This window comes from Nuphar pumila, chromosome 3 (genome assembly GCF_984573655.1).
Source record: "Nuphar pumila chromosome 3, dmNupPumi1.hap1.1, whole genome shotgun sequence".
In the NCBI taxonomy this organism is placed as follows: Eukaryota; Viridiplantae; Streptophyta; class Magnoliopsida; order Nymphaeales; family Nymphaeaceae; genus Nuphar; species Nuphar pumila.
In genome coordinates, this window is record NC_143251.1 from 71493304 (window position 1) to 71518508 (window position 25205).

Consider the following 25205-nt stretch of genomic DNA (forward strand, 5'->3'; position numbering starts at 1 on the left):
CGATATTAGCTTGAGGGAGCATGTTGAAAATCTAGATCTAGCATTAGATCCGACACAAATTCAATATGCAGCATGCCTCTCACCGAACTCAAATGATCCGATAGTCTTCAGGGAGATAAGGTTGAGCTTTTGGAAGGATAACACATTTGGAAAAGGATGATAAGGTAGTTGAGAGAGATAAGTAAACTTTACCTGCTTGTAAATTTTAATTCCTAAAATGGTGGCCTGAATATAGGAGATCTACCAGTCAAGGTGGATCCCTTGTGGTTGTGTAATCCTTTATATCAAGGAAACCTCCTCTCTGAAAAAAAAATGTTGAAAAGAGAAGAAGAGTCATGGATGTAAGTTTTTACTGAACCACGTAAAAACTGTTTTTCCTCTACATTTTTTTCTTCCATCGTCTTGATTGTTGGTTAGTGCAATAGAGGACGTTGAAGGCTTTCACTAGGAACTAGTTCTTGTTTTGGTTTCTCTTTGCCTGTTTTTCCTTGACATTTTGAGCGGGTTTGGCTTGACGATAGTTTGAACTCAATCTAGTTTGCAGCTATTTTAGTGATGGCAGTTGATTCTGTAGATGATTTTCTCTTCCCTGAGAAAACTTGTACGACACTATTCTTTGGAAGTGCTTATATGTGCATTCATTAATATTTTGCTTCTTATGTAGTTGCTTGAAATTAATTTTTTTGTCATGTTTGTTGGATGTTACTCTTAATGTAGTAGGTACCATATCCATCTTATTGATACTTGCAAATGCATTGTTTCTCTCACTGCTGTTCTGTATTTTATGTTTACATGTAAATATTAATCAGGTCGATGAAGAGAGGATTGCAGTCGGCGTGGCCATAAACCGGTTTCACTTAAAGTTAGGCTTCCTCGTATGGTTCACTGCCGAAGCAGGTTATATGTTCCCCCCCCGAACAGGGCAGTTAGCTACATCTCATGATCGGGGGTCCCAAAGACCACCACGTATGTAAGCATGTGCGTCTCGTATCCCCATGTTTGTCAGCATTAATTAGCGTTGGAGTTTGATAAGATTGCAAAGACTTAAGTACCCTCTCCTCCATTGGTGCAAAAAAAAATGACGGTTCTTGAAAATGAGTGGTTGTAAAGACTTAAGTGCCCCGAAGATGATTATTTAAGACCCAGTCTCTGCACTACAGGATTGTCCGAGAAAGAAATCTCCCCTGGAGGAGGCCATGAACATCAACCCTCTCACTCTCTCTCTCCCTTCTATTTTTGCTTCTATGCACATCCATTAGAAGATCATACATTGCTCCATGAAGCACCGACTGACCTATACATTGACTCTTGTGAAGCCTGATTTAGAGTTTTTACCCTTACAGGAGGAGGGTTTGGGGGCTCCTCCCAGCGTGGGTATCATCATTCAACTAAATGAGTTGTAGATCCTGATTCAGAGTTTTTACCCTTACAAGAGAGGGGTAAAACCTCATCTCACTCTCTCTCCCTTCTCTCTCTACTTCTGTGCACATCCAACAAACGATCCAACATTTCTCCATCAAACACCGACTGACCTGCACACTAACTGTAGCATCGTTCAACTTAATGAGTTGTGGAACCTGATTTAGAGTTTTTGCCCTTACAGGAGGGGGGTTTGGGGGCTCCTCCCAACGTGGGTAGCATCATTCAACTTGAAAAGTTGTGGAGTCTGATTCAAAGTTTTTATCCATTCATATTTTAAGGCATTAGATCTCATTTTTGAACATCCACGCATGTGCAGTTTGCTTTTATCATGTTCAGTTGCTTTCTAGATTATACATTGAATTCTTGTGCATTTTAGATCTATCGATTTGTATATAACCAGAGCTCATTTTAACTTAAATTTTTTACTGCAACTTCATGCATATGTCTTCATGCTCTCCACCAAAAATTAGATCATTCTGAGTTTGTTTGACTTACTTTAAAAATCGATATTCAAAACCTATTATTTTGCACCGTCAGGATTTTAGCAGAATCAGGACCAACTTACGGAAGTGATTTCTCCCTAACCAGAGATGATCTTTCCGATCCGTAAAAAGGGTTGTTTTTTAAATTGAATCTAGTTTGTTCACACCAAATTTCAGCGATTTCTATGGTGTTTTCATACCAGTTTTGGGTCAAAAACCATAACCCTGTCACCCTGTGTCATTTTAATGGCTCAGATTTTGATCTATTTTGTTTGAATTTTATTTTCCTAATGGAAGATCATTTTTCAATTCTGTAAAACGGGTTCTCTTCGTTTATGTGTTTAGTTCATCCCTGAAAATTTTCAGAATTTTTCATGGTCAATTACTATTTTATTTTGATTAAATACCAGAACCTTGTATCGAGATTTTATAAATGTTCTGATTTTGGCCCCCATATCATGACTGTTGTAGCACTTCTTCAAAAATCGTTATTTGATTGGCAATATTCTTCAGCAAATTATTGTTATGATTTTTTTGAGTCTCTACTATGTTTTGTAGTATTTTTGGGTCTCCAACGAGCCTCACAATGATTTATAGTGTTGTTCGATCTTTTAACTATGATTTATAGTGCTTTGGGGTCTCCAACGAGCCCCACAGCGATTTGTAGTGTTTTTCAGTCTTTTAACTATGATTTATAGTGTTTTTGGATCTCTAACGAGACCCACAACGATTTATAGTGTTGTTGGACCTCGCTATAGCGATTTGTAGTGTTTCTCGCTAAACACTACAGCGATTTGTGATACAAATCGCTATCTGAATCAGGACCAACTTGTCAGGGTCATATCTCCCTAACCAGAGATCGGATTTCAAATCCGTAAAAAGTGGTGTCTTTGTTATGAAGTCTAGCTTATTCTTGTAAATTTTCAGCAATTTCTATGGTCATTTGATACACCATTTGGATCTAAAACCAGACCCCTATCAGTCTACCTTATTTGAGTGACATAGGTTTTTATTTCATTTTGTAAGAGTCATATCTCCTTAACGGAAGATCATTTTTTCAAATCCGTAAAAATGGTTTTTTTCTCTATGTGTCTACTTTATATCTGGACATTTTTATAACTTTTTATGCTCATTTGATATTTCAAACCTGTTAAAAACCGAGACATGTTATAAAATGTTATAAAACTTAAAAAGTTTGAAACTTCTTCTATGTGTCTCGATTTTTAACAGGTTTGAAATATCAAATGAGCATAAAAAGTTATAAAACTTTCCAGATATAAACTAGACACATAGAGGAAGAAAACCCTTTTTACAGACTTGGAAAATGATCTTCCGTTGGGGAGATATGACTCTTACAAAATGAAATAAAAACCTATGTCACTCAAATAAGATAGACTGATAGGGGTCTGGTTTTAGATCCAAATGGGGTATCAAATGACCATAGAAATCGCTGAAAATTTACAGGAATAAATTAGACTTCATAACAAAGATACCACTTCTTACGGATTTGAAATCCGATCTCTGGTTAGGGAGATATAGCCCTGACAAGTTGGTCCTGATTCGGATAACGATTTGTATCATAAATCGCTGTAGTGTTTAGCGATTTGTAGTGTTTCTCGCTAAACACTACAGCGATTTGTGATACAAATCGCTATCTGAATTAGGACCAACTTGTCAGAGTCATATCTCCCTAACCAGAGATCGGATTTCAAATCCGTAAAAAGTGGTGTCTTCGTTATGAAGTCTAGTTTATTTCTGTACATTTTCAGCGATTTCTATGGTTATTTGATACCCCATTTGGATCTAAAACCAGACCCCTATCAGTCTGTCTTATTTGAGTGACATAGGTTTTTATTTCATTTTGTAAGAGTCATATCTCCCCAACGGAAGATCATTTTCCAAATCCGTAAAAAGGTTTTTTTCCTCTATGTGTCTAGTTTATATCTGGAAAGTTTTATAACTTTTTATGCTCATTTGATATTTCAAACCTGTTAAAAATCGAGACATGTTATAAAATGTTATAAAACTTAAAAAGTTAGAAACTTCCTCTATGTTAAAATTGCAGTAAAAAAATTCAAGTTAAAATGAGCTCTGGTTACATACAAATCGATAGATCTAAAATGCAAAAAAATTCAAAGTATAATCTAGAAAGCAACTGAACATGATGAAAGCAAACTGCACATGCGTGGATGTTCAAAAATGAGATCTAATGCCTTAAAATATGAATGGATAAAAACTTTGAATCAGACTCCACAACTCTTCAAGTTGAATGATGCTACCCACGCTGGGAGGAGCTCCCAAACCCCCCTCCTGTAAGGGCAAAAACTCTGAATCAGGATCTACAACTCATTTAGTTGAATGATGCTACCCACGCTGGGATGAATCCCCGGACCCCCTCCTGTAAGGGCAAAAACTCTAAATCAGGCACATAAGTAGAGAGAGAAGGGAAAGAGAGTGAGAGGGTTGGTGTTCATGGCCTTCTCCAGGAGGAACCCTTTACCTCACTTGATTTCTTCTCTAGAGAGAGAGAGGGTTTTACAGTGTTTTACGAAGAAGGAAGAAGAAGAAGATGACGATGGAGCAATGTAGGATCGTCTGTTGGATGTGCACAGAAGTAGAGAGAGAGAAGAGAGAGAGAGTGAGAGGGTTGATGTTCATGGCCTTCTCCAGGAAGAACTCTTTGTTTCCCTTGATTTCTTCTCTAGAGAGAGAGAGGGTTTTACAGTGTTTTACGCAGAAAGAAGAAGAAGACATGTTTATCCTTTTTTTGAACAGAAAAAAAAGAAGACTTTGAAGAGTCAACATCATCCTCGACTTTCTGGATGGAGGACATGTTTGTCCTTTTTTTGAACTGTTTGTTTTTTCTTTTTTGAATGAAGGGCATTTTTATCATTTTCTCAAACCATCACTTTATGAGAAGAATAACAAGAAAGGGTACTTAAGTCTTTGCAACAACACCAGAGTCCGATGCAAAGTTATGTCAACATACACGGGAATACGAGCCCCATGTGCTTGTATACGTGGTGCTCATTCAAAGCCCCGAACACAGACGTGGGATTCAGTGAATCATCGGGGGCGAACATACACAACCCTCTCGTTCACTGCAGTGCATGAAAACATTACTTTGATGGAGGTGCTTCTCCTATATGATGCCAACCAAGCACGTACATTGTATGTATTCATAATGTTTTTTTTCATAATCTTGATACTACTATTGTTCGCTAACCCGGTAACACTCATGTATTCTTGCTTATGGTTTTGAAGGTTAGGGGCAGGTTGTCATTATGGATAAAGGCTTCAAGTGCATTCTAAGTAATGAAGGAGCCTGGTGCCCTGATTAGCTCAGCTTGGTGTTTCTTAAGAGTTTTTAGTTAGCCACTAGAAAGAGAAGAGGAAAAAATTGTGCAAATCAAATGCCATGTTTGTAGAATGCTGTCATTTTAGTTCTCTTTGAATTTAATTTTGCAAACCAAATACTGAACCATTTTCTTGAGTTCTCTTAGGATTTAATTTCTTTGATTAGAATGTAAAAGATTTGATTCTCTGTTGCAGGTGTTTCTTCTTGTCTATGAGACACAACATGCTCGGCTCTCTATGATTTCTGGTGCCCTGAATACGACGCAAAGGGCCAAGCATAGTTTCCGGTGGGACAGTTCCGGGAGGACGAGGTAGAGCGCCTCGTTTGTGCATTGAGCTAGGGTAAAAGCATGTTCTGGTATGTTAACAATTCTAGAAGGGTAGATCTATCTTTTACCATAATCTAATCATGATCTAAATATAGTTAAAGCTCTTGAGTTGAGCTACTCGGGTATTTGAGAATTATTTTGCTAATTAGGTGCCTATTCGTAACATCTCAAACGTTAGGCTTGTTTTTGTAATTATTTTAATTTTAAGGCGGGTATTTGTAAATTTTTCATCAAAAAAAAAAAAATACGCGTGGCATCAAGGGAACAAAATCAACTATTTTTTAAGGGGCACATCCAGGTCAGTCCCTCATTTTCCTGGCTTGTTTCATCAGGGCACTTCCCCTGTCCTTTTGTGTGGGCGAGAAGTAACAGCCGAGCGGTAGGCTAGCAGGAACCAAAGAGGGGTAGCGTCCGAAAGCCCCTAGGGACACGACTCAACTGCGGCCGCCCTCCGACATGCTGTCTACGGACGACGCGCTTGCCACCGTGCTCAGTGTCGCTCGACGTTTGGAGCCTGTGACCGTGTCGCTTCAGGACGCGATCGGATTGGTATTGGCCGAGGATGTCTCTGCTCCTGACCCCTTGCCTCCCTACAGAGCATCCGTCAAGGTTAACAATCCCTCTCTCACCCTCTTCTCTGTTTTCTTGCTGGTTCTGTCTGTCTGTCTCTCTCTTTGTTCCAATGAGCCTACCCTCTTCTATATTTTTTTTTCTCTTATGTTATATTGAGTGTGTTGAGGTATTCATTGTCTTCTGTAGGATGGTTATGCTGTAATTACATCAGATGGACCAGGTGAATATCCTGTAATTGCTGAATCAAGGGCTGGGAATGATGCTGTTGGCATCCAAGTTACTTCTGGAACAGTTGCTTATGTGACAACTGGAGGCATGATTCTTTAATCCCAACTATTTTGAATTTGTACACATACATATATAGTTCAATATATTCTGCAATTTTTTTGTAATCAGACCAATATATTGTGGAGAATTTTCCTGAAAAACATTACTAGCTTATTTTGATATCCCTTCCATAAGAAATTCGGACAAGCGTGCCCATTAAGTGACCAGGTTCTCGGTGAGGGTTTTCCTTGTCATAAAAAGAGAAAGAAAAAGAAATTCAGACAAGATTAGTATGCAACTGTTGTCTTAGCCAAGAGTTTGATGCTAACTTCTTAACCAGGGGATTTGGGTTTACATACCTAGTATTTTCTGAAAAATAAACATCCCTTTTCTGCTACGATGCTGAATTCAAATTGAATGTTATTCCGACAATATTTTTGTCTTTTTTTTTTTTGCTTAATCACTGACAGTTTAATCATGGGTCTCTTTTGAATAAATGAAATTGATTATTTAGCTATAATTTGTTATACTAGATAGGCCCGGAGGCAGTGATAAATGGGCAAGGGTTGCTAGGTCGTCGCTTCGCCACACCGGCGCCCAGGTGTGGTGTCAAATAGGCAAGGTTTCTCTCATTTTGTTGGACGGGTGGGGGGTAAAGAAGATAGTTCAAGAATATAAACTTAGGTTAGCCACTTGGAACATAGGGTCTTTAACGGGTAAGCTGGTAGAGTTAGTAGATGTTATGTGTAGGAGAAAGATTGATATTTTATGTCTACAAGAGACCAAATGGGTATGTGAGAAAGCAAAAGTGATAGAACCTTTGGGATATAAGATTTGGTATACAGGAATAAATAGGAATAGGAATGGAGTAGGGATTGTTATTAGTCGTGAGCTTATAGATAATGTAGTTGAGGTCTGTAGGAAGGGTGATAGGATTTTACTTATTAAATTAGTATTAGGTACGAATATTATTAATGTTATTAGTGTTTATGCACCTCAAGTAGGTTTAGATGATTCCATTAAGCGTCAATTCTAGGAAGATTTAGATGGAGTAGTACAAGGGATATCGTATGGAGAAAAGTTTTTCATCGGCGATGACCTAAATGGACATGTAGGCATTAGTCGAGATGGATTCGAGAGTATCCATGGAGGCTATGGTATAGGAGAAAGAAACGAAAGTGGAGAAATGATTTTAGATTTTGGTTTGTCCGATGATATGATCTTAGCAAACACTTGGTTTAGGAAGAGGGAGTCTCACCTAGTAACATTTAAAAGTGGGGTTAATACGAGTCAGATAGATTTTTTCCTACTTAGAAAGAGAGATAGGGGGTTTTGCATCGATTGTAAGGTTATACCGGGAGAAAGTGTAGCTACACAACATAGAGTTTTAATTTTAGATCTTAGAATTAGAAAATGCCGCAAAAGGGATAGACATATAATAGATCCTAGAATTAAGTGGTGGGCACTGAAAGGAGCTAAACAAGGAATGTTTGTAGAGCAGGTAGTTAAGGAAGCTGATTGGTGTACCGAGGAGGATTTAGAATCAATGTGGAATAAGATAGCGGGTTACATGAGAAAGGTCGCTAAGGAGGTATTGGGTGAGTATAAAGGCGGTGCACCGCTAGGTAAGGATACATCATGGTGGAACGCGGATGTCAAATTAGCTATTAAGGTTAAAAGAGAGTATTATAGGAATCTAAGTAAGAGTCGTGGTAATGAGAATTTGAAGAAGTATATGCTATGTCACAGGGATTCGGCTAGCAGGGTGCCGCACCCGCGTCGACGCGACTCGACGCGGGTTCGGGTGCGGCACCGGGTGCGGTCAACCCGATCCTGGGTGCGTTGACCGCACCCAGGATCATTTAGGTCCATTTGTTTTTTGGATTTTAAAAAAAAAAAAAAATTGCCCTGTGAAATGGGCTGCAAATTTGAATTTTTTTTTAAAAAAAAATCTGTTGTCAGGGCTCTGACAGACAGCTGCTGTCTGTCAGGGTTGACAGGCAGCTGCTGTCTGTCTTTAAAAAAAATCTGCATGTCAGGGCTGACAGACAGCTGCTGTCTGTCAGCAGCTGACAGCAGTCAGCTGCTGTCAGCAGAAAAACCCCGATCCCCTTATATATATATAGATATATTTTTTACATTTTTGCCCCTGCCGCACCCCCGCACCCAGGTTTTTTGGAAGTGCCGAATCCCCGCACCCGCACCCGCACCCGCGCCCGCACCCGCACCCATGTGACATAGAGTATATGTTAGCAAAGAAGGAAGCTAAAAAAATAGTGCGAAACGCGAGGGATAAGGTCTATAAGGAGGTTTATGACAAGTTGAATACCAAAGAGGGCGAGAAGGATATTTACAGGTTTGCAAAGAGGAGAGATATGAAATCGAGGGATCTGGGTATGGTTAGATGTATCAAAGATGAAACACAAAGGGTTTTAGTCAAAGATGAGGAGATTAAGGAGAGATGGAAAGATTATTTTGATAAACTTTTTAATGGAAGTCATGCTTAGGATCTTGGAGACTTTTACATTCCTTTTTATGAGATGAATCGTGACTTCATGCGCAAGATTCAAAAGAAAGAAATTGCAGAGACTTTGAAGAAAATGAAATCAAGAAAGGCAGTTGGCCCTGATGGTATACCTATCGAGGCTTGAAAATGCTTGGGTGAGGAAGGCTTAGAATGGTTGACAAATCTTTTTAACAAGATTTGACGGACAAATAAGATGCCTAATGAGTGGAGGAAGAGTACGTTGGTGCCTCTATATAAGAATAAGGGTGATATACAAGATTGCACAAACTATCGTGGTATAAAACTCAAGAGTTATACTATGAAACTTTGAGAAAGGGTGATTGAGTATAGGTTGAGGAAGGTTGTCATGATATCAGAGAATCAATTTGGTTTTATGCCTGATAGATCAACTATGGAAGCTATACATTTTCTTAGACAACTTATTAAGAGATATAGAGAGAGGAACAAAGAGTTGCATATGGTTTTTATTGATTTGGAGAAGGCATACGATAGAGTACCTAGGGATGTTCTCTGGTGGTCAATGATGAAGAAAGACATTTTTCTCAAGTACATTAGTATAATTAAAGATATGTACGACAAAGTAGTAACCAATGTCCGCACTTGTGGAGGGGTGACAACCAATTTTCCTATAACAGTTGGGTTACATCAAGGATATGCATTAAGCCCTTTCCTATTTGCTATTGTGATGGATGAGCTTACGAGATCAATTCAAGAAAATATGCCGTGGTGTATGTTGTTTGCTGATGATATTGTTTTGGTTGATGAGACTAGAGCTGGGGTTAATGCTAAGTTAGAATTATGGAGATAGACATTGGAAGCCAGAGGTTTTAAGTTGAGTAAGAGTAAGACAAAATATATGGAATGTCGATTTAGTAAGCATCTAAGTAGTGATGGGAGTATAGTGAAGCTTGGTGAGCGGGGAATACCGGTGGATGATTGTTTCAAATATTTGGGATCTATCATTCAAAAGAATGGAGAAATTGATGGAGATGTAAATCATAGGATAAAGGTTGGGTGAATGAAATAGAAAAGTGCAACTGGAGTGTTGTGCGATCGTAGAATGCCATTACGGTTGAAGGGAAAGTTTTATAGGACGACAATTAGGCCCGCTTTACTATATGGTACGGAATGTTGGGTTGCCAAGAGACATCATATTCAAAAAATGAGTGTAGCTGAGATGCGTATGCTTAGATGGATGTGTGGAAATACAATAAAAGATAAGATTCGAAACGGGGAGATACGTAAAAAGGTAGGCGTTGCATCCATTGAAAATAAGATGAGAGAGAATCGTTTACGGTGGTTTGGACATATTCGGCGAAGGCCTAATGATGCTCCAGTTAGAAGGATGGAGAAATGGGATAATATATTAGTTAAAAGAGGTCGGGGTAGGCCTAAGAAGACTTGGATGGAGATGATAAGAAAGGATATGAATGTTTTGAACCTCACCGAGGACATGGCATTGGATAGAAATGATTGGAGGAGAATGATTCATGTGGAAGACCCAGAATGATTTTCTTTTTTGGTTCATATCGCCGACCCCATTTTTTTTTGGGATGAAGGCATAGTTGTTGTTGTTATTACTTGTATTTTTCTTCTATTTACCAGAAAATGTAGCCTCACTTGCCACAATCCTCCTTTTACCAGAAAATGCAGTTTCACTGGATGGACATTTGTAGGAACCATGTTATTTCCCCCAAATTTCTTGACCAATTTGAATTGAAATAAGTCCATAATAATTAGGATGGTTGGGGATAGCTGTATTCATGAAAGATGAAATATTATGAGAAAGTTGAATGCTGATCATCATTAACCAGAAAACTGTTGTTTGTCAAATGTAAGCATCTTTTACTGGTCGGCTATATCCCAATTCCGTGTAATGTATTTTTTTGCGCATGGGTTATGTTCTATGATGGAGGTCAAAATAATTGTTCTGCATATAGTTGTGCTTTTCCTCTGAAGGCTGATCCAATTACTGTGCATGGCAAAAGCTGTCAATCTTTGTCTTATTTAATTTAATTTTATTTTGTTTCTATCAGGGCGTATTCCTGATGGTGCTGACTCTGTTGTCCAAGTTGAGGATACGGAAGTAGTTGAGGATGCAAGTACTGGAGTAAAGAAGGTTAAGATATTAGTAGCTGTGAGCCAAGGCCAGGATATTCGCCCTGTGGTACCATTACTATTTTCCATATTGCCTTTCTCTGGGTGAGAATATTAGCAATTGGCTTAGTACTGCAGACAGTTAGAGAGAGACTGAACTATGAAGACTTGTAGTGCTACAGCACTACTATCCAATTGTTTCTGTTTGTTTTTCAAGTGAAAATGTAGGATTAGCATATGCATGAACACAGTCAAAATCATTGATCTTCTTTCAACGTTATTTGTATTACATGATTATTTGCGGTTAATTGCTTTGATCCTACCCTTAGAGAATGTTATTTCCTTAAGGAAACTGTTAGTAGTTGACTGGTTAACACACAATTAATATGTTCCAGGTTGATTTATACAAAGGAGAATAACCAATCAAGTTTTGTCTTGTCAGATATGGAGCTGAGAGAATAAGTGAAATGGATCTGGGCTTGAATTGGATTACTACCATGTCGTTTATCTTTTTACATATAATACAATATGGACAACAGTTCTAGTGTCATAATGTTCAGAATGGATCTGGATTTTTATTGCTACACTTGAGCTAGATTCAAATCCAAAGCAAAACCATTTTTACAGAAAATGGATACTGTGGATCAAGCAGGATTTAACTGATATTCGATCTATTTATTATCCCCACCCAAAGCCTTTCTTAAAAAATGTGCTGAAATGGATTAGAGATCCTACTTGATCCATACATTTTTAAGTACGGATATATTGAAAATAATTTTCTTTTTTCAAATCTAGTTACTGTTTGCTTCAATGGCTTTATTTTGTATTGGATCTATCCATCCCACTTCTATCCCTACTGGTTTGTAAAACTGTAAACTGGGACTGCTATGTTGTATGGGAAAGTATACTAAGTTGTTTTATTATAAGTTGAGTTAAATATTGTCCAAAATTAGAAAATAATTTACGTATTTTGAAGAATAGTTATGAGTTGGGTTGGATATCATGGCAATTTTTACGTCCTTATTAGTGTTGACTCTTAGTGGCATTATGTGATGACATTTGAGAGTGGTTGAGGTTTGTATGATTGAAACACAATAAATTATTTAAACTACAAAAACATTGGCCATGATAAGCTGAATTTTTTTATGGCTTGTGGGATATTTTCTCATGCTCATGTTTTTGAAAAATGAGTTATGGATTGGGTTGGATCTTGTTTCCATTTTTACACCCTTTTCTGTGTTGACTCTTGACAGCCATATGTGATGACATTTGAGAATGGTTGAGGTTTTCTCTATGTAGTCAAAAGCGCTAGGCACCTAGTCGGTAGACACCTAAAAAGACTAGTCGAGGACTAGGCGGGACTAGTCGGTAGCTCAATTAAAATATAAAAATGTACACAAAATATACATAAAAATATGTTTAATTCTTTTATTAATAAGATGTTTTCATTACATAAGTATAAAATTACACATGCTTTCACAAAATATATTAATATACATAACCAAAATATACATATATAATTGTACAAAAAAAAAATACATATATATATATATATATTCAATTATTTATAAGATATTTAGTATAATCAACAAAATATGCTTTCAACCTTTCACAAAAGCACAATAGCACATACATATATAAATAACATATTACATAATTCATAATACTAAACATGCTTTCAGGATTTTATGGAAACATTCATTAGAAACAAAGTAACATATATATATATATAAAACATAATCAATTAAAATTAATGGTGCATGCTTTTAATGTTTCACAGAAAAAATCCTAAAAGCAAAGTAGCGCGCACACATATATAAATGTAATAACTAAGCATGTTTTCATGATTTCACAAACACACACACACACACACCACCCACAACAACAACAACTACACCTTCATCCCAAAACAATTGGGGTCGGCGATATGAACCAAAAAAGAAAATCATTCTCGGTCTTCCACATGAATCCTTCTCCTCCAATCATTTCTATCCAATGCCATGTCCTCAGTGAGGTTCAAAGCATTCATATCCTTTCCTATCATCTCCATCCATGTCTTCCTAGGCCTACCCCGACCTCTTTTAACTAATATATTATCCCATTTCTCTATCCTTCTAACTGGAGCATCATTAGGCCTTCGCCGAATATGTCCAAACCACCGTAAACGATTCTCTCTCATCTTATTTTCAATGGGTGCAACGCTTACCTTCTTACGTATCTCCTCATTCCGAATCTTATCTTTTATTGTATTTCGACACATCCATCTAAGCATACACATCTCAGCTACACTCATTTTTTGAATATGATGTCTCTTGGCAGCCCAACATTCCGTACCATATAGTAAAGTGGGCCTAATAGTCGTCCTATAAAACTTTCCCTTCAACCGCAATGGCATTCTAGGATCGCACAACACTCCAGTTGCACTTTTCCATTGCACAATAAATAAGAATAGGAATGGAGTAGGGATTGTTATGAGTCGTCAGTTTATAGATAATGTAGTTGAGGTCCGTAGGAAGGGTGATAGAATTTTACTTATTAAATTAGTATTAGGTACGGATATTATTAATATTATTAGTGTTTATGCACCTCAAGTAGGTTTAGATGATTCCATTAAGCATAAATTTTGGGAAAATTTAGATGGAGTAGTACAAGAGACATCTTATGGAGAAAAGCTTTTCATCGGCGGTGACCTTAATGGACATGTAGGCATTAGTAGAGATGGATTTGAGAATATCCATGGAGGCTATGGTATAGGAGAAAGAAATGAAAGTGGAGAAAGGATTTTAGATTTTTGTTTGTCCTATGATATGATCTTAGCAAACACTTGGTTTAGGAAGAGGGAGTCTCACCTAGTAACATTTAAAAGTGGGGTTAATACGAGTCAGATAGATTTTTTCCTACTTAGAAAGAGAGATAGGGGTTGTTGCATCGATTGTAAGGTTATACCAGGAGAAAGTGTAGCTACACAACATAGAGTCTTAATTTTAGATCTTAGAATTAGACAATGCCGCAAAAGGGATAGACATAGGATAGATCCTAGAATTAAGTGGTGGGCACTGAAAGGAGCTAAACAAGGAATGTTTGTAGAGCAGGTAGTTAAGGAAGTTGATTGGTGTCTCGAGGAGGATTCACAATCAATGTGGAATAAGATAGCGGGTGGTATGAGAAAAGTAGCTAAGGAGGTATTGGGTGAGTCTAAAGGCGGTGCACCACTAGGTAAGGATACATCATGGTGGAACGAGGATGTCAAATTAGCTATTAAGGTTAAAAGAGAGTGTTATAGAAATCTAAGTAAGAGTCGTGATAATGAGAATTTGGAGAAGTATATGATAGCAAAGAAGGAAGCTAAAAAAGTTGTTCGAAACGCGAGGGCTAAGGTATATAAGGAGGTTTATGACAAGTTGGATACCAAAGAAGGCGAGAAGGATATTTATAGGCTTGCAAAGATGAGAGATAGGAAATCGAAGGATTTGGGTATGGTTAGATGTATCAAAGATGAAACGCAAAGGGTTTTAGTCAAAGATGAGGAGATTAAGGAGAGATGGAAAGATTATTTTGATAAGCTATTTAATGATAGTCATGCTCAAGATCTTGGAGACTTCTCCATTCCTTTTCATGAGATAAATCGTGACTTCATGCGCAAGATTCAAAAGAAAGAAATTGCAGAGGCTTTGAAGAAAATGAAATCAAGAAGGGCAGTTGGCCCAGATGGTATACCTATCGAGGCTTGGAAATGCTTGGGAGAGAAAGGTTTAGAATGGTTGACAAATCTTTTTAACTTGATTTGGCGAACAAATAAGATGCCTAATGAGTGGAGGAAGAGTACTTTGGTGCCTTTATATAAGAATAAGGGTGATATACAAGATTGCACAAACTATCGTGGTATAAAACTCATGAGTCATACTATGAAACTTTGGGAGAGGGTGATTGAGTCTAGGTTGAGGAAGGTTGTCATGATATCGGAGAATCAATTTGGTTTTATGCCTGGAAGATCAACTATGGAAGCTATACATCTTCTTAGACAACTTATTGAAAGATATAGAGAGAGGAACAAAGATTTGCATATGGTTTTTATTGATTTAGAGAAGGCATACGATAAAGTACCTAGGGACGTTCTCTGGTGGACAATGATGAAGAAAGGTGTTTCTCTCAAGTACATTAGTATAATTAAAGATATGTATGAAGGAGTAGTAACCAATGTCCGCACTTGTGGAGGGGTGACAACCAATTTCCCGATAACGGTTGGGTTACATCAAGGATCTGCTTTAAGCCCTTTCCTATTTGCGATAGTGATGGATGAGCTTACGAGATCAATTCAAGAAAATGTACCGTGGTGTATGTTGTTTGCTGATGATATTGTTTTGATTGATGAGTCTAGAGCTGGGGTTAATGCTAAGTTAGAATTATGGAGACAGACATTGGAAGCTAGAGGTTTTAAGTTGAGTAAGAGTAAGACTGAATATATGGAATGTCGGTTTAGTAAGCAACGAAGTAGTGATGGGAGTGTAGTGAAGCTTGGTGAGCAAGATATACCGGTGAATGATTATTTCAAATATTTGGGATCCATCATTCAAAAGTATGGAGAAATTGATGGAGATGTAAATCATAGGATAAAGGTTGGGTGGATGAAATGGAAAAGTGCTACTGGAGTGCTGTGCGATCGTAGAATGCCATTGCGGTTGAAGGGAAAGTTTTATAGGACGACTATTAGACCCGCTTTACTATATGGTACGGAATGTTGGGCTGCCAAGAGACATCATATTCAAAAAATGAGTGTAGCTGAGATGCGGATGCTTAGATGGATGTGTGGAAATACAATAAAAGATAAGATTCGGAACGAAGAGATACGTAAGAAGGTAGGTGTTGCACCCATTGAAAATAAGATGCGAGAGAATCATTTACGGTGGTTTGGACATATTCGGCGAAGGCCTAATGATGCTCCAGTTAGAAGGTTGGAGAAATGGGAAAATATATTAGTTAAAAGAGGTCGGGGTAGGCCTAGGAAGACTTGGATGGAGATGATAGGAAAGGATATGAATGCTTTGAACCTCACCGAGGACATGGCGTTGGATAGAAATGATTGGAGGAAAAGGATTCATGTGGAAGACCCAAAATGAATTTCTTTTTTGGTTCATATCGCTGACCCCAATTGTTTTGGGATGAAGGCGTAGTTGTTGTTGTTGTTGTTGTAGAGAGATACATATACATATATGATATATATGTTTATGCATCTCTATGTATATATATATATATATATATATATATATATATATATATATATATATATATATATATACTTACAACAATGGTTTTGGAGATACATTTTAACACCCCCCTCAAACTTACGGTGCGATAACCGCAAGTTTGTCAAGAAGGAAATGAAATGTGGGCGAACAAAGAGCTTTTGTGAAGAAGTCCGCAAGTTGATACTCAGATGTCACATATGGTAGATCAATGACCTTCTTCAAGTATTCTTCCCTGACATAATGGCAGTCCATCTCTATATGCTTTGTTCGCTCGTGAAAGGTGTGATTCTTGGCAATATAGATTGCACTTTTATTGTCACAGCATAGCTTTGTTGGTTCTCTGATAAGCACTCCCATATCTTCCAAAAGGCGTCGAATCCATACAATTTCCATGGTAGTGGATGCCATGGCTCTATATTCGGCTTCAATGGATGACAGTGATGTAAAGAGTCTTACACACAATCAAGTCTACAAACAACTTGACAAAACATACATTCACCCAATATGGTAAACCAAAATAGCATACAAAATGCTCCACAACACAAACATAAGAATAGTGCATAAATGCACTTGAATCTGAATATGTAAGAGGTAAAACCCTCTACCTTTGTATTATATTTACAATGGGCAACATGCCCTTATTTATAGAGAGGTTACATGAGAGGAGCTATTAAAATAGCTGTTGGGATAGCTGTTGGGCTACTCCCAACAGCTCTAATTAGAGCCGTTGGGAGTAGCCCAACAGCTCTATTCAAACAGTCAACATTTTGACTGTTTGACAGAACCTGACAAAAAGGCTGTTGGCTGTTTTGACAGTCCAACAACTCTAGTCAATTATGACTGTTTGACAAAAAGACAAAAAAATAAGAAAGAAATAAAATTACAAAAATAAATAAATAAAAAAGTATTACAAGAATATAAGTATATACTTTAAATATATAGTTATATACATATATATATACATACTCTTGTATTACGAAAAGTATGTATATATATATATAAATATATATATATATATATATTCAAGTATATATATATATATATATGTCATTTTCTAACAGTCTCCCTCAAACTTATGGTGAAATCACCGAAAGTTTGTCAAGTAAAAAGTTGAATCTTGGTGAGCATAGTGCCTTGGTGAAGAAGTCAGCAAGTTGATATTCTGATGTCACATAGGGAAGATCAATAGTCTTCTTCAAATATTCTTCACGAACAAAATGACAATCCATCTCTATATGCTTAGTTCTTTCATGAAATGTATGATTTCGAGCAATGTATATCGAACTCTTATTGTCACAACACAATCTTGTAGGATTCTGAAGGTGAATCCCCATATCTGAAATCAGTTGTTTGAGCCACACGACTTCCATAGTAGTAATTGCCATTGCTCTATATTCAACTTCTGTAGATGATAATGACACCTTTTGTTGTTTCTTGCACCTCCATGAAATCAAAGATTCACCTACAAATATACAAAAACCAGTTGTTGAGCGCCTGTTATTTGAATCTCCTCCCCAATCAGCATCAGAATATGCAATAAGATCTAAGGAGGAAGAAGAGGACAGAAAGACTCCCTTATTTATAGTGCCTCTGATGTATTTAATAATTCTCATGACTGCACTCATATGAGCTGATGTTGGCGCATGTTGAAATTGACTGGCTATATGTACAACATGGGCTATGTCTGGTCTTGTAATACTTAAATACATAAGAGATCCCATTAGCTGTCTGAAGGGAGTTGGATTGTCCAAAGGAACTCTATCATCGGCTCACATTTTCATTCCAACAATCTCTGGAGTATCAACAACTTTATCATCTGAAAGTCCTGACCTGTCAATAATATCTGAAGCAAACTTTGTTTGTGACAATATGTATCCTCGGTTAGAGTATGAAACTTCTATACCAAGAAAGTACGTTAGAAACCCAAGATCTGTCATTTTAAAAGAATTTTTTTAAAACTGTTTTACTTTCTTGATTCCCTCCTTGTCACTACCTGTAATTAACATATCATCAACATATAAAAGTAAAATTATAATACCAGCAGAAGAGTTCTTGATAAACAAAGCTGTATCAGTATAGCATGGTTTAAAACCATACCTTGTAATAACATTGTTAAAAGTATCAAACCAAGCTTTAGGTGCTTGTTTGAGGCCATATAATGCCTTTTTTAATTTAAGCACTTTACCTGAAGGAATTATTAATCCAGGTGGAATATCCATATATACTTTCTCATTGAGATTCTCATTTAAAAATGCATTTTTAACATCCATTTGAAATATATTCCAATTTTTAATAGCTGGAATAACTACAAGCATTCGAACAATGGTCATCCTGGCAACATGAACAAAAGTTTCTTCGTAATCTACTCCGTATTCTTGAGAATATCCTTTGGCAACTAATCTGGCTTTATGCCTTTCCAAGGATCCATCACTTTTGGTTTTTACTTTAAAAACCCATCTACAACCTATTGTCTTTTTTCCTATAGGTAAATCCAGAATTTCCCAAGTATTAACATCTTTAAGAGCTTCTAATTCTATGTGCATAGCTTTTATCCATTCAGGTAAATTTTTTGCTTCATTGTAACATGAGGGTTCAAAATATGAGTGGATAGCTATAAGACATGCTCTATGTTTAGGAGAAAATGAATCATAAGACACAAATTTATTTGGGATTCTTGAGGTTCGTTCTGATCTACGAATAGTGGTTTGTTCTGAAGGAATTTCTGATGCTTCATGATTACTTTGATTTACACCTTCATTGAATGCATTTCGATTTCCTCTAGTGTATACTATTGGTTCAACTATTGTTCTATTTTCAATAAGAGGTTCTACATAAATATTTTCATCATTAGACAATAGTTTGAACAAGAAAGAATAATCAGAGTTTATGTCTTCCGACATGTTTTCTTCAAATCCACTTTCATTTTCAACAAAATTAACATTCCTTGAAATGAGAAGTTTATCATTTTTGGTATCATAACATTTAAATCCTTTTTGTGTTTCTGAATAACCAATGAACGCACAGGAAATAGCTTTAGAAGATAGTTTATCTCCTTTATCATTCAAAACATAACATTTGCAACCAAAGATTCTCAGTCTTTGATAGTCAGGTTGATATTTGAATAATTTTTCAAAAGGAATTTCATTAGATAAAGTTTTGGAAGGCATCCTATTTATAAGATATACTGAGGTTAATGCAACTTCAGCCCAAAGATTTTTTGGAACATTTTTAGCAATAAGAAGAGTTCTTGTAGTTTCCATAATATGTCTGTGTTTCCTTTCTGAAATTCCATTTTGTTGCGGGGTTCTAGGACATGATCTTTGATGTAAAATTCCTTAATTTTCTAAAAATTGTTTAAACTCGTTTGACAAGTATTCTCCTCTAGAGTCAGTTCTGAGAATTTTGAGTTTACTTTCAAATTGATTTTTAATCATGTTATGGAATGTTTTGAAGGTTGCAAATACATCTGATTTATACTTAAGAAAGTAAATCCAACAATATCTAGTGAAGTCATCAATAAACACAACATAGTAGGAGAATCCGCCTTTAGAGGCTACAGGAGCAGGACCCCATACATCCGAATGAACTAATTCAAAAGGCATTGAGGAGTAAAAAGTTCTTTGACCATAAGGCAAGACTGTCATTTTACCAAGTAAACATTCTTTGCATTCAAAATTATCTTTACAAAGATTCTTGGTAATAGGTACAAAATTTAATTTTCTTATATTTGGATGCCCAAGTCTATGATGCCAAGTCCGTATGTCTTTTGTTTGGGCAGTGTTGCAAAATGATTCCTTTGAAATACAAAAGAAATCCATATAATAGAGATCTCCTTGCCTATAACCTTCCCCAATCAATTTCCCGGACTGGCGATCCTGCACCCAACATTTACTTGATGAGAAAATGACATCACATCCATGATCCGAGATTTGAGAAACAGAAAGTAGATTAAGATGAAGTTTTGGTATAAGTCTTATTTTCGGAATATAAAAGTTGTTATGTTTTGACAAATCATTTTTAAAAATTCCAACACCCTCTATTTCCAAGGCAGTACCATCGGCAGTGGAAACAAATGATGCATTTGAATTAGGTTGACATTCGGATAGTATAGATCTATGTGGGGTCATATGAAAAGAAGCTCCTGAATCAAGAAGCCAAGAGCACATAACAGGAGTAGAAGAGGTTGCAATGGCCGCTCTTGAGGTAGATCCTTTAAGCAGTGGCTGCAATGCCTCCGTCAGTTGAGATAATGATTTGGTGAGGTCTTTGAGATTCAAAGTATCTTCATCTTGTTTTGATGGTGCAGCCGCAACACGCTTTTCTTGAGGCCTATATTTGTATCTAGGACATTGAGGCCTAATATGACCGGGCTCATTACAATTATGGCAAATGATTTTTGATTCTCCTCGATTCTTATTAAAATGAGGAGTTTTATATGGCTTGATATAGTGTCTTGGTTTTGATGCGGCAAGTGCGCAATACTCTTCTTGACCATTGCTAGAAGTAGCAAGCACACTAACATTTTTACTTACGTTTAGCCTAGTCTCTTCTCCACTAAGTTTAGTGAGAATCTCATGAATAGGAGGAGGTGATGAAGATGATAGCAAAGAGGCCCTTGTTTGTTCAAACTCGGGTCTCAAACCATAGAGAAAAGCGAAAAGTCTCTCTTCTTCAACTTGAACTCTCCGCATTTCTATACACTTTCCTTCCCATTTGGGTTCAAATTGGGCAAGTTAGGTCCAAATGGAAGATAACTCTATAAAATAATCTCTTATATTCTTATCTCCTTGTTTAATGTTTCTAACTTTTTCTTGGAGATAATACTTGTGAGCCATATCTTTTTCGGTAAACATACCTCTAAGATATTCCCATGCTTCATTTGCCTTTTTGTAACACAAAAGGTTTGAGGCAATTTTTGTCTCAACTCTACTAAGCATCCATGAAAGAATTTTGGCATTTTTCATTTCCCATTCATCTAATTTTTTGTAGTATTCTTCCATGGTTTTGTTTTTTTCTTCAAGACTAGTCTCAACGTCATTTTCACCTAATGTAATTTTGGGAGTGGGTTCAATATTAGTACCTCTTACAAATCCCCACAAACCTTGACCCTTGATGAATGTCTCCAAGTGTCCCGCCCAAATGTTATAGTTGCTTCCTTCAAGTTTGAATGGCGGAATGAAGTTGAAGTTGCTTGTATTGTGCAGAAAAAATTCACCCATGATGAATCCAAAGAAAAAAAGGAACCACCAATCACGAAAGAAAGAAGGCATGCTTTACGAGGCAGCTCACCAATGCACGGTTGATCATACACCAAGCTCTGATACCATGTAAAGAGGCTTACACACAATCAAGTCTACAAACAACTTTACAAAACATACATTCACCCAATATGGTAAACCAAAATAGCATACAAAATGCTCCACAGCACAAACATAAGAATAGTGCATAAATGCACTTGAATCTGAATATGTAAGAGGTAAAACCCTCTACCTTTGTATTATATTTACAATGGGCAGCATGCCCTTATTTATAGAGAGGTTACATGAGAGGAGCTATTAAAATAGCTGTTGGGATAGCTGTTGGGCTACTCCCAACATCTCTAATTAGAGTAGTTGGGAGTAGCCCAACAACTCAATTCAAACAGTCAACATTTTGACTGTTTGACAGAACCTGACAAAAAGGCTGTTGGCTGTTTTGACAGTCCAACAGCTCTAGTCAATTATGACTGTTTGACAAAAAGACAAAAAAATAAGAAAGAAATAAAATTACAAAAATAAATAAATAAAAAAGTATTACAAGAATATAAGTATATACTTTAAATATATAGTTATATACATATATATATATACATATACATACTCTTGTATTACGAAAAGTCTGTATATATATAAATATATATATATATATATAATTATATATATATATATATATTCAAGTATATACATATATATGTCATTTTCTAACAAGTGAGACCTTTTGTTGCTTTTTACATCGCCATGAAATCAAAGACTCACCTAGGAAAACACAAAAGCCAGTGGTGGAGTGACGGTTACTAAGGTCACCTCCCCAATCTGAGTCAGTATAAGCAAGTAATTTTAATTCAGAAGAAGAGGATAAAAATACTCCCTTATTCACTGTGCCCTTCAAGTATCTGACGATGCGAAGAACATCACTCATATGAATGGTTGTGGGAGCGTGCTGAAATTGACTGGCGATGTGGATATCATGTGACAGATCGGGTCGAGTAATGCTAAGGTACATCAAGGAGCCTACCAACTGCCTGTAAGGAGTGAGATCACTTAGAAGAACACCATCGTCGATCTTCATTTTTTATCCCACGACTTCAGGAGTTTCACAAACTTTGTCATCAGAAACTCCTGACCTGTCAATAATCTCACAAGCAAGTTTAGATTGAGATAGAAAATAACCTCGTTGAGAAAAGGCAATCTCAATTCCAAGAAAATATGTCAGAAAACCCAACTCTGACATCTCAAATTTTGAAGTCAAGACGAACTTAATTCCCTTGACTCCTTGAACATCATCACCTGTAATTAGCATGTCATCAACGTAGAGTAATAGTATCACAATCCCTGCATTAGATTTTCTAGTAAATAAAGCAGTATCAGTATAATATGAGGAAAAACCATTTTCCAGCATTATACTGGTAAACCTGTCATACCAGGCTTTGGGGGCCTGTTTCAAACCATAGAGGACCTTCCGAAGACGAAGGACTTTACCTTTAGGAATCTTCATGCCTGGTGGGGCATCCATATACACTTCTTCATTAAGATCACCATTTAAAAAAACATTTTTCACATTCATTTGAAAAATGTTCTAATTTCTAATAGATGCAATAGTAATAAGACATCTAACTGTAACCATTCGAGCTACAGGAGCAAAAGTTTCTTCATAATCAATTCCATACTCTTGCCCATACCCTTTAGCGACCAAGCAAGCTTTATACCTTTCCAGAGATCCGTCGCTCTTAGTTTTAACCTTAAAAACCCATCGACAACCTATAGTTTTCTTTCTTATGGGTAGAGTTTGGAAATCCCAAGTTTCAACCTTCTTAAGAGCATTAAGTTCACTTTGCATAGCTTCTTGCCATTTTATACATTTTTTAGCTTCTTCAAAATTTCTTGGTTCAAAATAAGAGTGAATGACACTAAGACAAGCCCTATATCGGGGTGAAAAAGAATCAAAAGAGACAAAACGAGTTGGAGGTCTCCTATTCCTTTTAGATCTTCTGTGATCGAGAGTAGGAACAAGCTCACTATATTGGTCAATAGCACTTCTAAAGGTGTCTTAGTTTCTACGAGATTAGGTTATTGGATCACTTGAAATTCTACTTCCTTGTTCATTGAGAGAGTTATGTTCAACAACATCACCATCATTTTCCTCATCATGGTTTGATGAAATATCATCATCACTAGATATATCATCGCTACTAGACAATACGTCAAATAGGAAGGAGTAATCAAAATTTTCTTGTTGAGAAACAGTTTTTTCAAAGCCACTTTCATTTTCTAGAAATGTTACATTTGTAGAGACATATAACTTATTATCTCGAAGGTCATAACAACGAAACCCTTTTTGATTTTCGGAATATCCAAGAAAGGCACAAGGAATAGCCTTGGGAAAGAGCTTGTCATTCTTATCCGTAAGTATAAAACACTTACACCCAAAGACTCGTAACCTATTATAATCAGGTTCAAGTTTATGTAATACCTCAAAAGGGGATATTTTCCTTAATATCTTAGATGGTAAGCGATTTATTAGATAAACAGAAGCAAGAGCTGCTTCAACCCAAAAGTTTTTAGGAATGTTTTGAGATATAAGAAGAGTCCTAGTGGTCTCAATGATGTGCCTATATTTTCTTTCGGCCAACCCATTCTGTTGAGGAGTTTTAGGACAAGACCTTTGGTGAACAATTCCGTGATCCTCAAGGTACACCTTAAATTGATTGGTGAGATATTCTCCTCCAGAATCACTTCTAAATATCTTTATGTTACTGTTGAATTGATTCTTGATCATTGAGTGAAAAGTTTTGAAACACGAAAAAACTTCATGTTTGAACTTAAGAAAATATATCCACGAATATCTGGAAAAATCATCCACAAAAATTACATAATAAGAAAAACCTCCTTTTGAAACAACAGGTGCGGGTCCCCAAACATCTGAATGAACAATTTCGAAAGTTTTAGAAGAGAACATAGTTCTTTGCTCAAAAGGTAAACTTTGCATTTTTCCGAGAATACAGTCATTACAAGAAAATGAGCTTTTACATAGGTCTTTTGCAAAATGTAGATAAGATAACTTGGTGATATTAGGATGACCAAGTCTTTTGTGCCACACATTTATATCTTTGTGTAGGCAGCATTACAAAAAAAATTTGGAACTTGAAGAGATTCCATATAGTATAAGTCTCCCTTTCTAAAGCCTTCCCCAATCAATTTCCCAGACCAGCGATCCTGTATTAAACATTTATCACAAGAGAATTTAATATCGCAACCATAGTCCGAGAGTTGAGAAACAAAGAGAAGGTTTAAGTTTAGTTTAGGTATAAATCTAATTTTTGCAATAAAAAAATCTTGAGTTTCAAAATTACCTGTTCCTTTAATTTCAAGAGAGGTTCTATCCGCAGTGGAAACAAAAGATGGAGAAACATTTTTTGAGTAATCGGAAAGTGAAAAAATGTTTGGGGACATATGAAAGGATGCACCGGAGTCCAAAAGCCAAGAGACTTTACCTGGAGAGGAAGAAGTGGATACGACAACACTAGAGGTAGCTCCCTTGAGGAGAGGTTGAAGGGCTTCCACTATTTGATTTATAGAGAGTGACCCACTTGAAGATGCCTCCTCCTTTTGTGGTACACCGGTGGTAGCCATTGCGAGAAGCTTCTTCC

The 25205-nt window shown here is 36.7% G+C and overlaps 1 protein-coding gene across 2 annotated transcripts in view; it reads left to right on the top strand.

Annotated features, from left to right (window-relative positions):
* The first annotated feature begins 5937 nt into the window (after positions 1-5937).
* Positions 5938-25205, top strand: part of B73 (molybdopterin biosynthesis CNX1 protein / molybdenum cofactor biosynthesis enzyme CNX1 (CNX1)) — a 157575-nt gene continuing 138307 nt past the window's right edge. For both annotated transcript variants that reach the window (XM_089999537.1, XM_089999538.1), the window contains exons 1-3: positions 5938-6199; positions 6350-6476; positions 10994-11124. In XM_089999537.1, the coding sequence (XP_089855663.1) occupies positions 6047-6199; positions 6350-6476; positions 10994-11124 (411 nt within the window). In that variant the 5' untranslated portion in view covers positions 5938-6046. The remainder of the gene's footprint in view (positions 6200-6349; positions 6477-10993; positions 11125-25205) is intronic.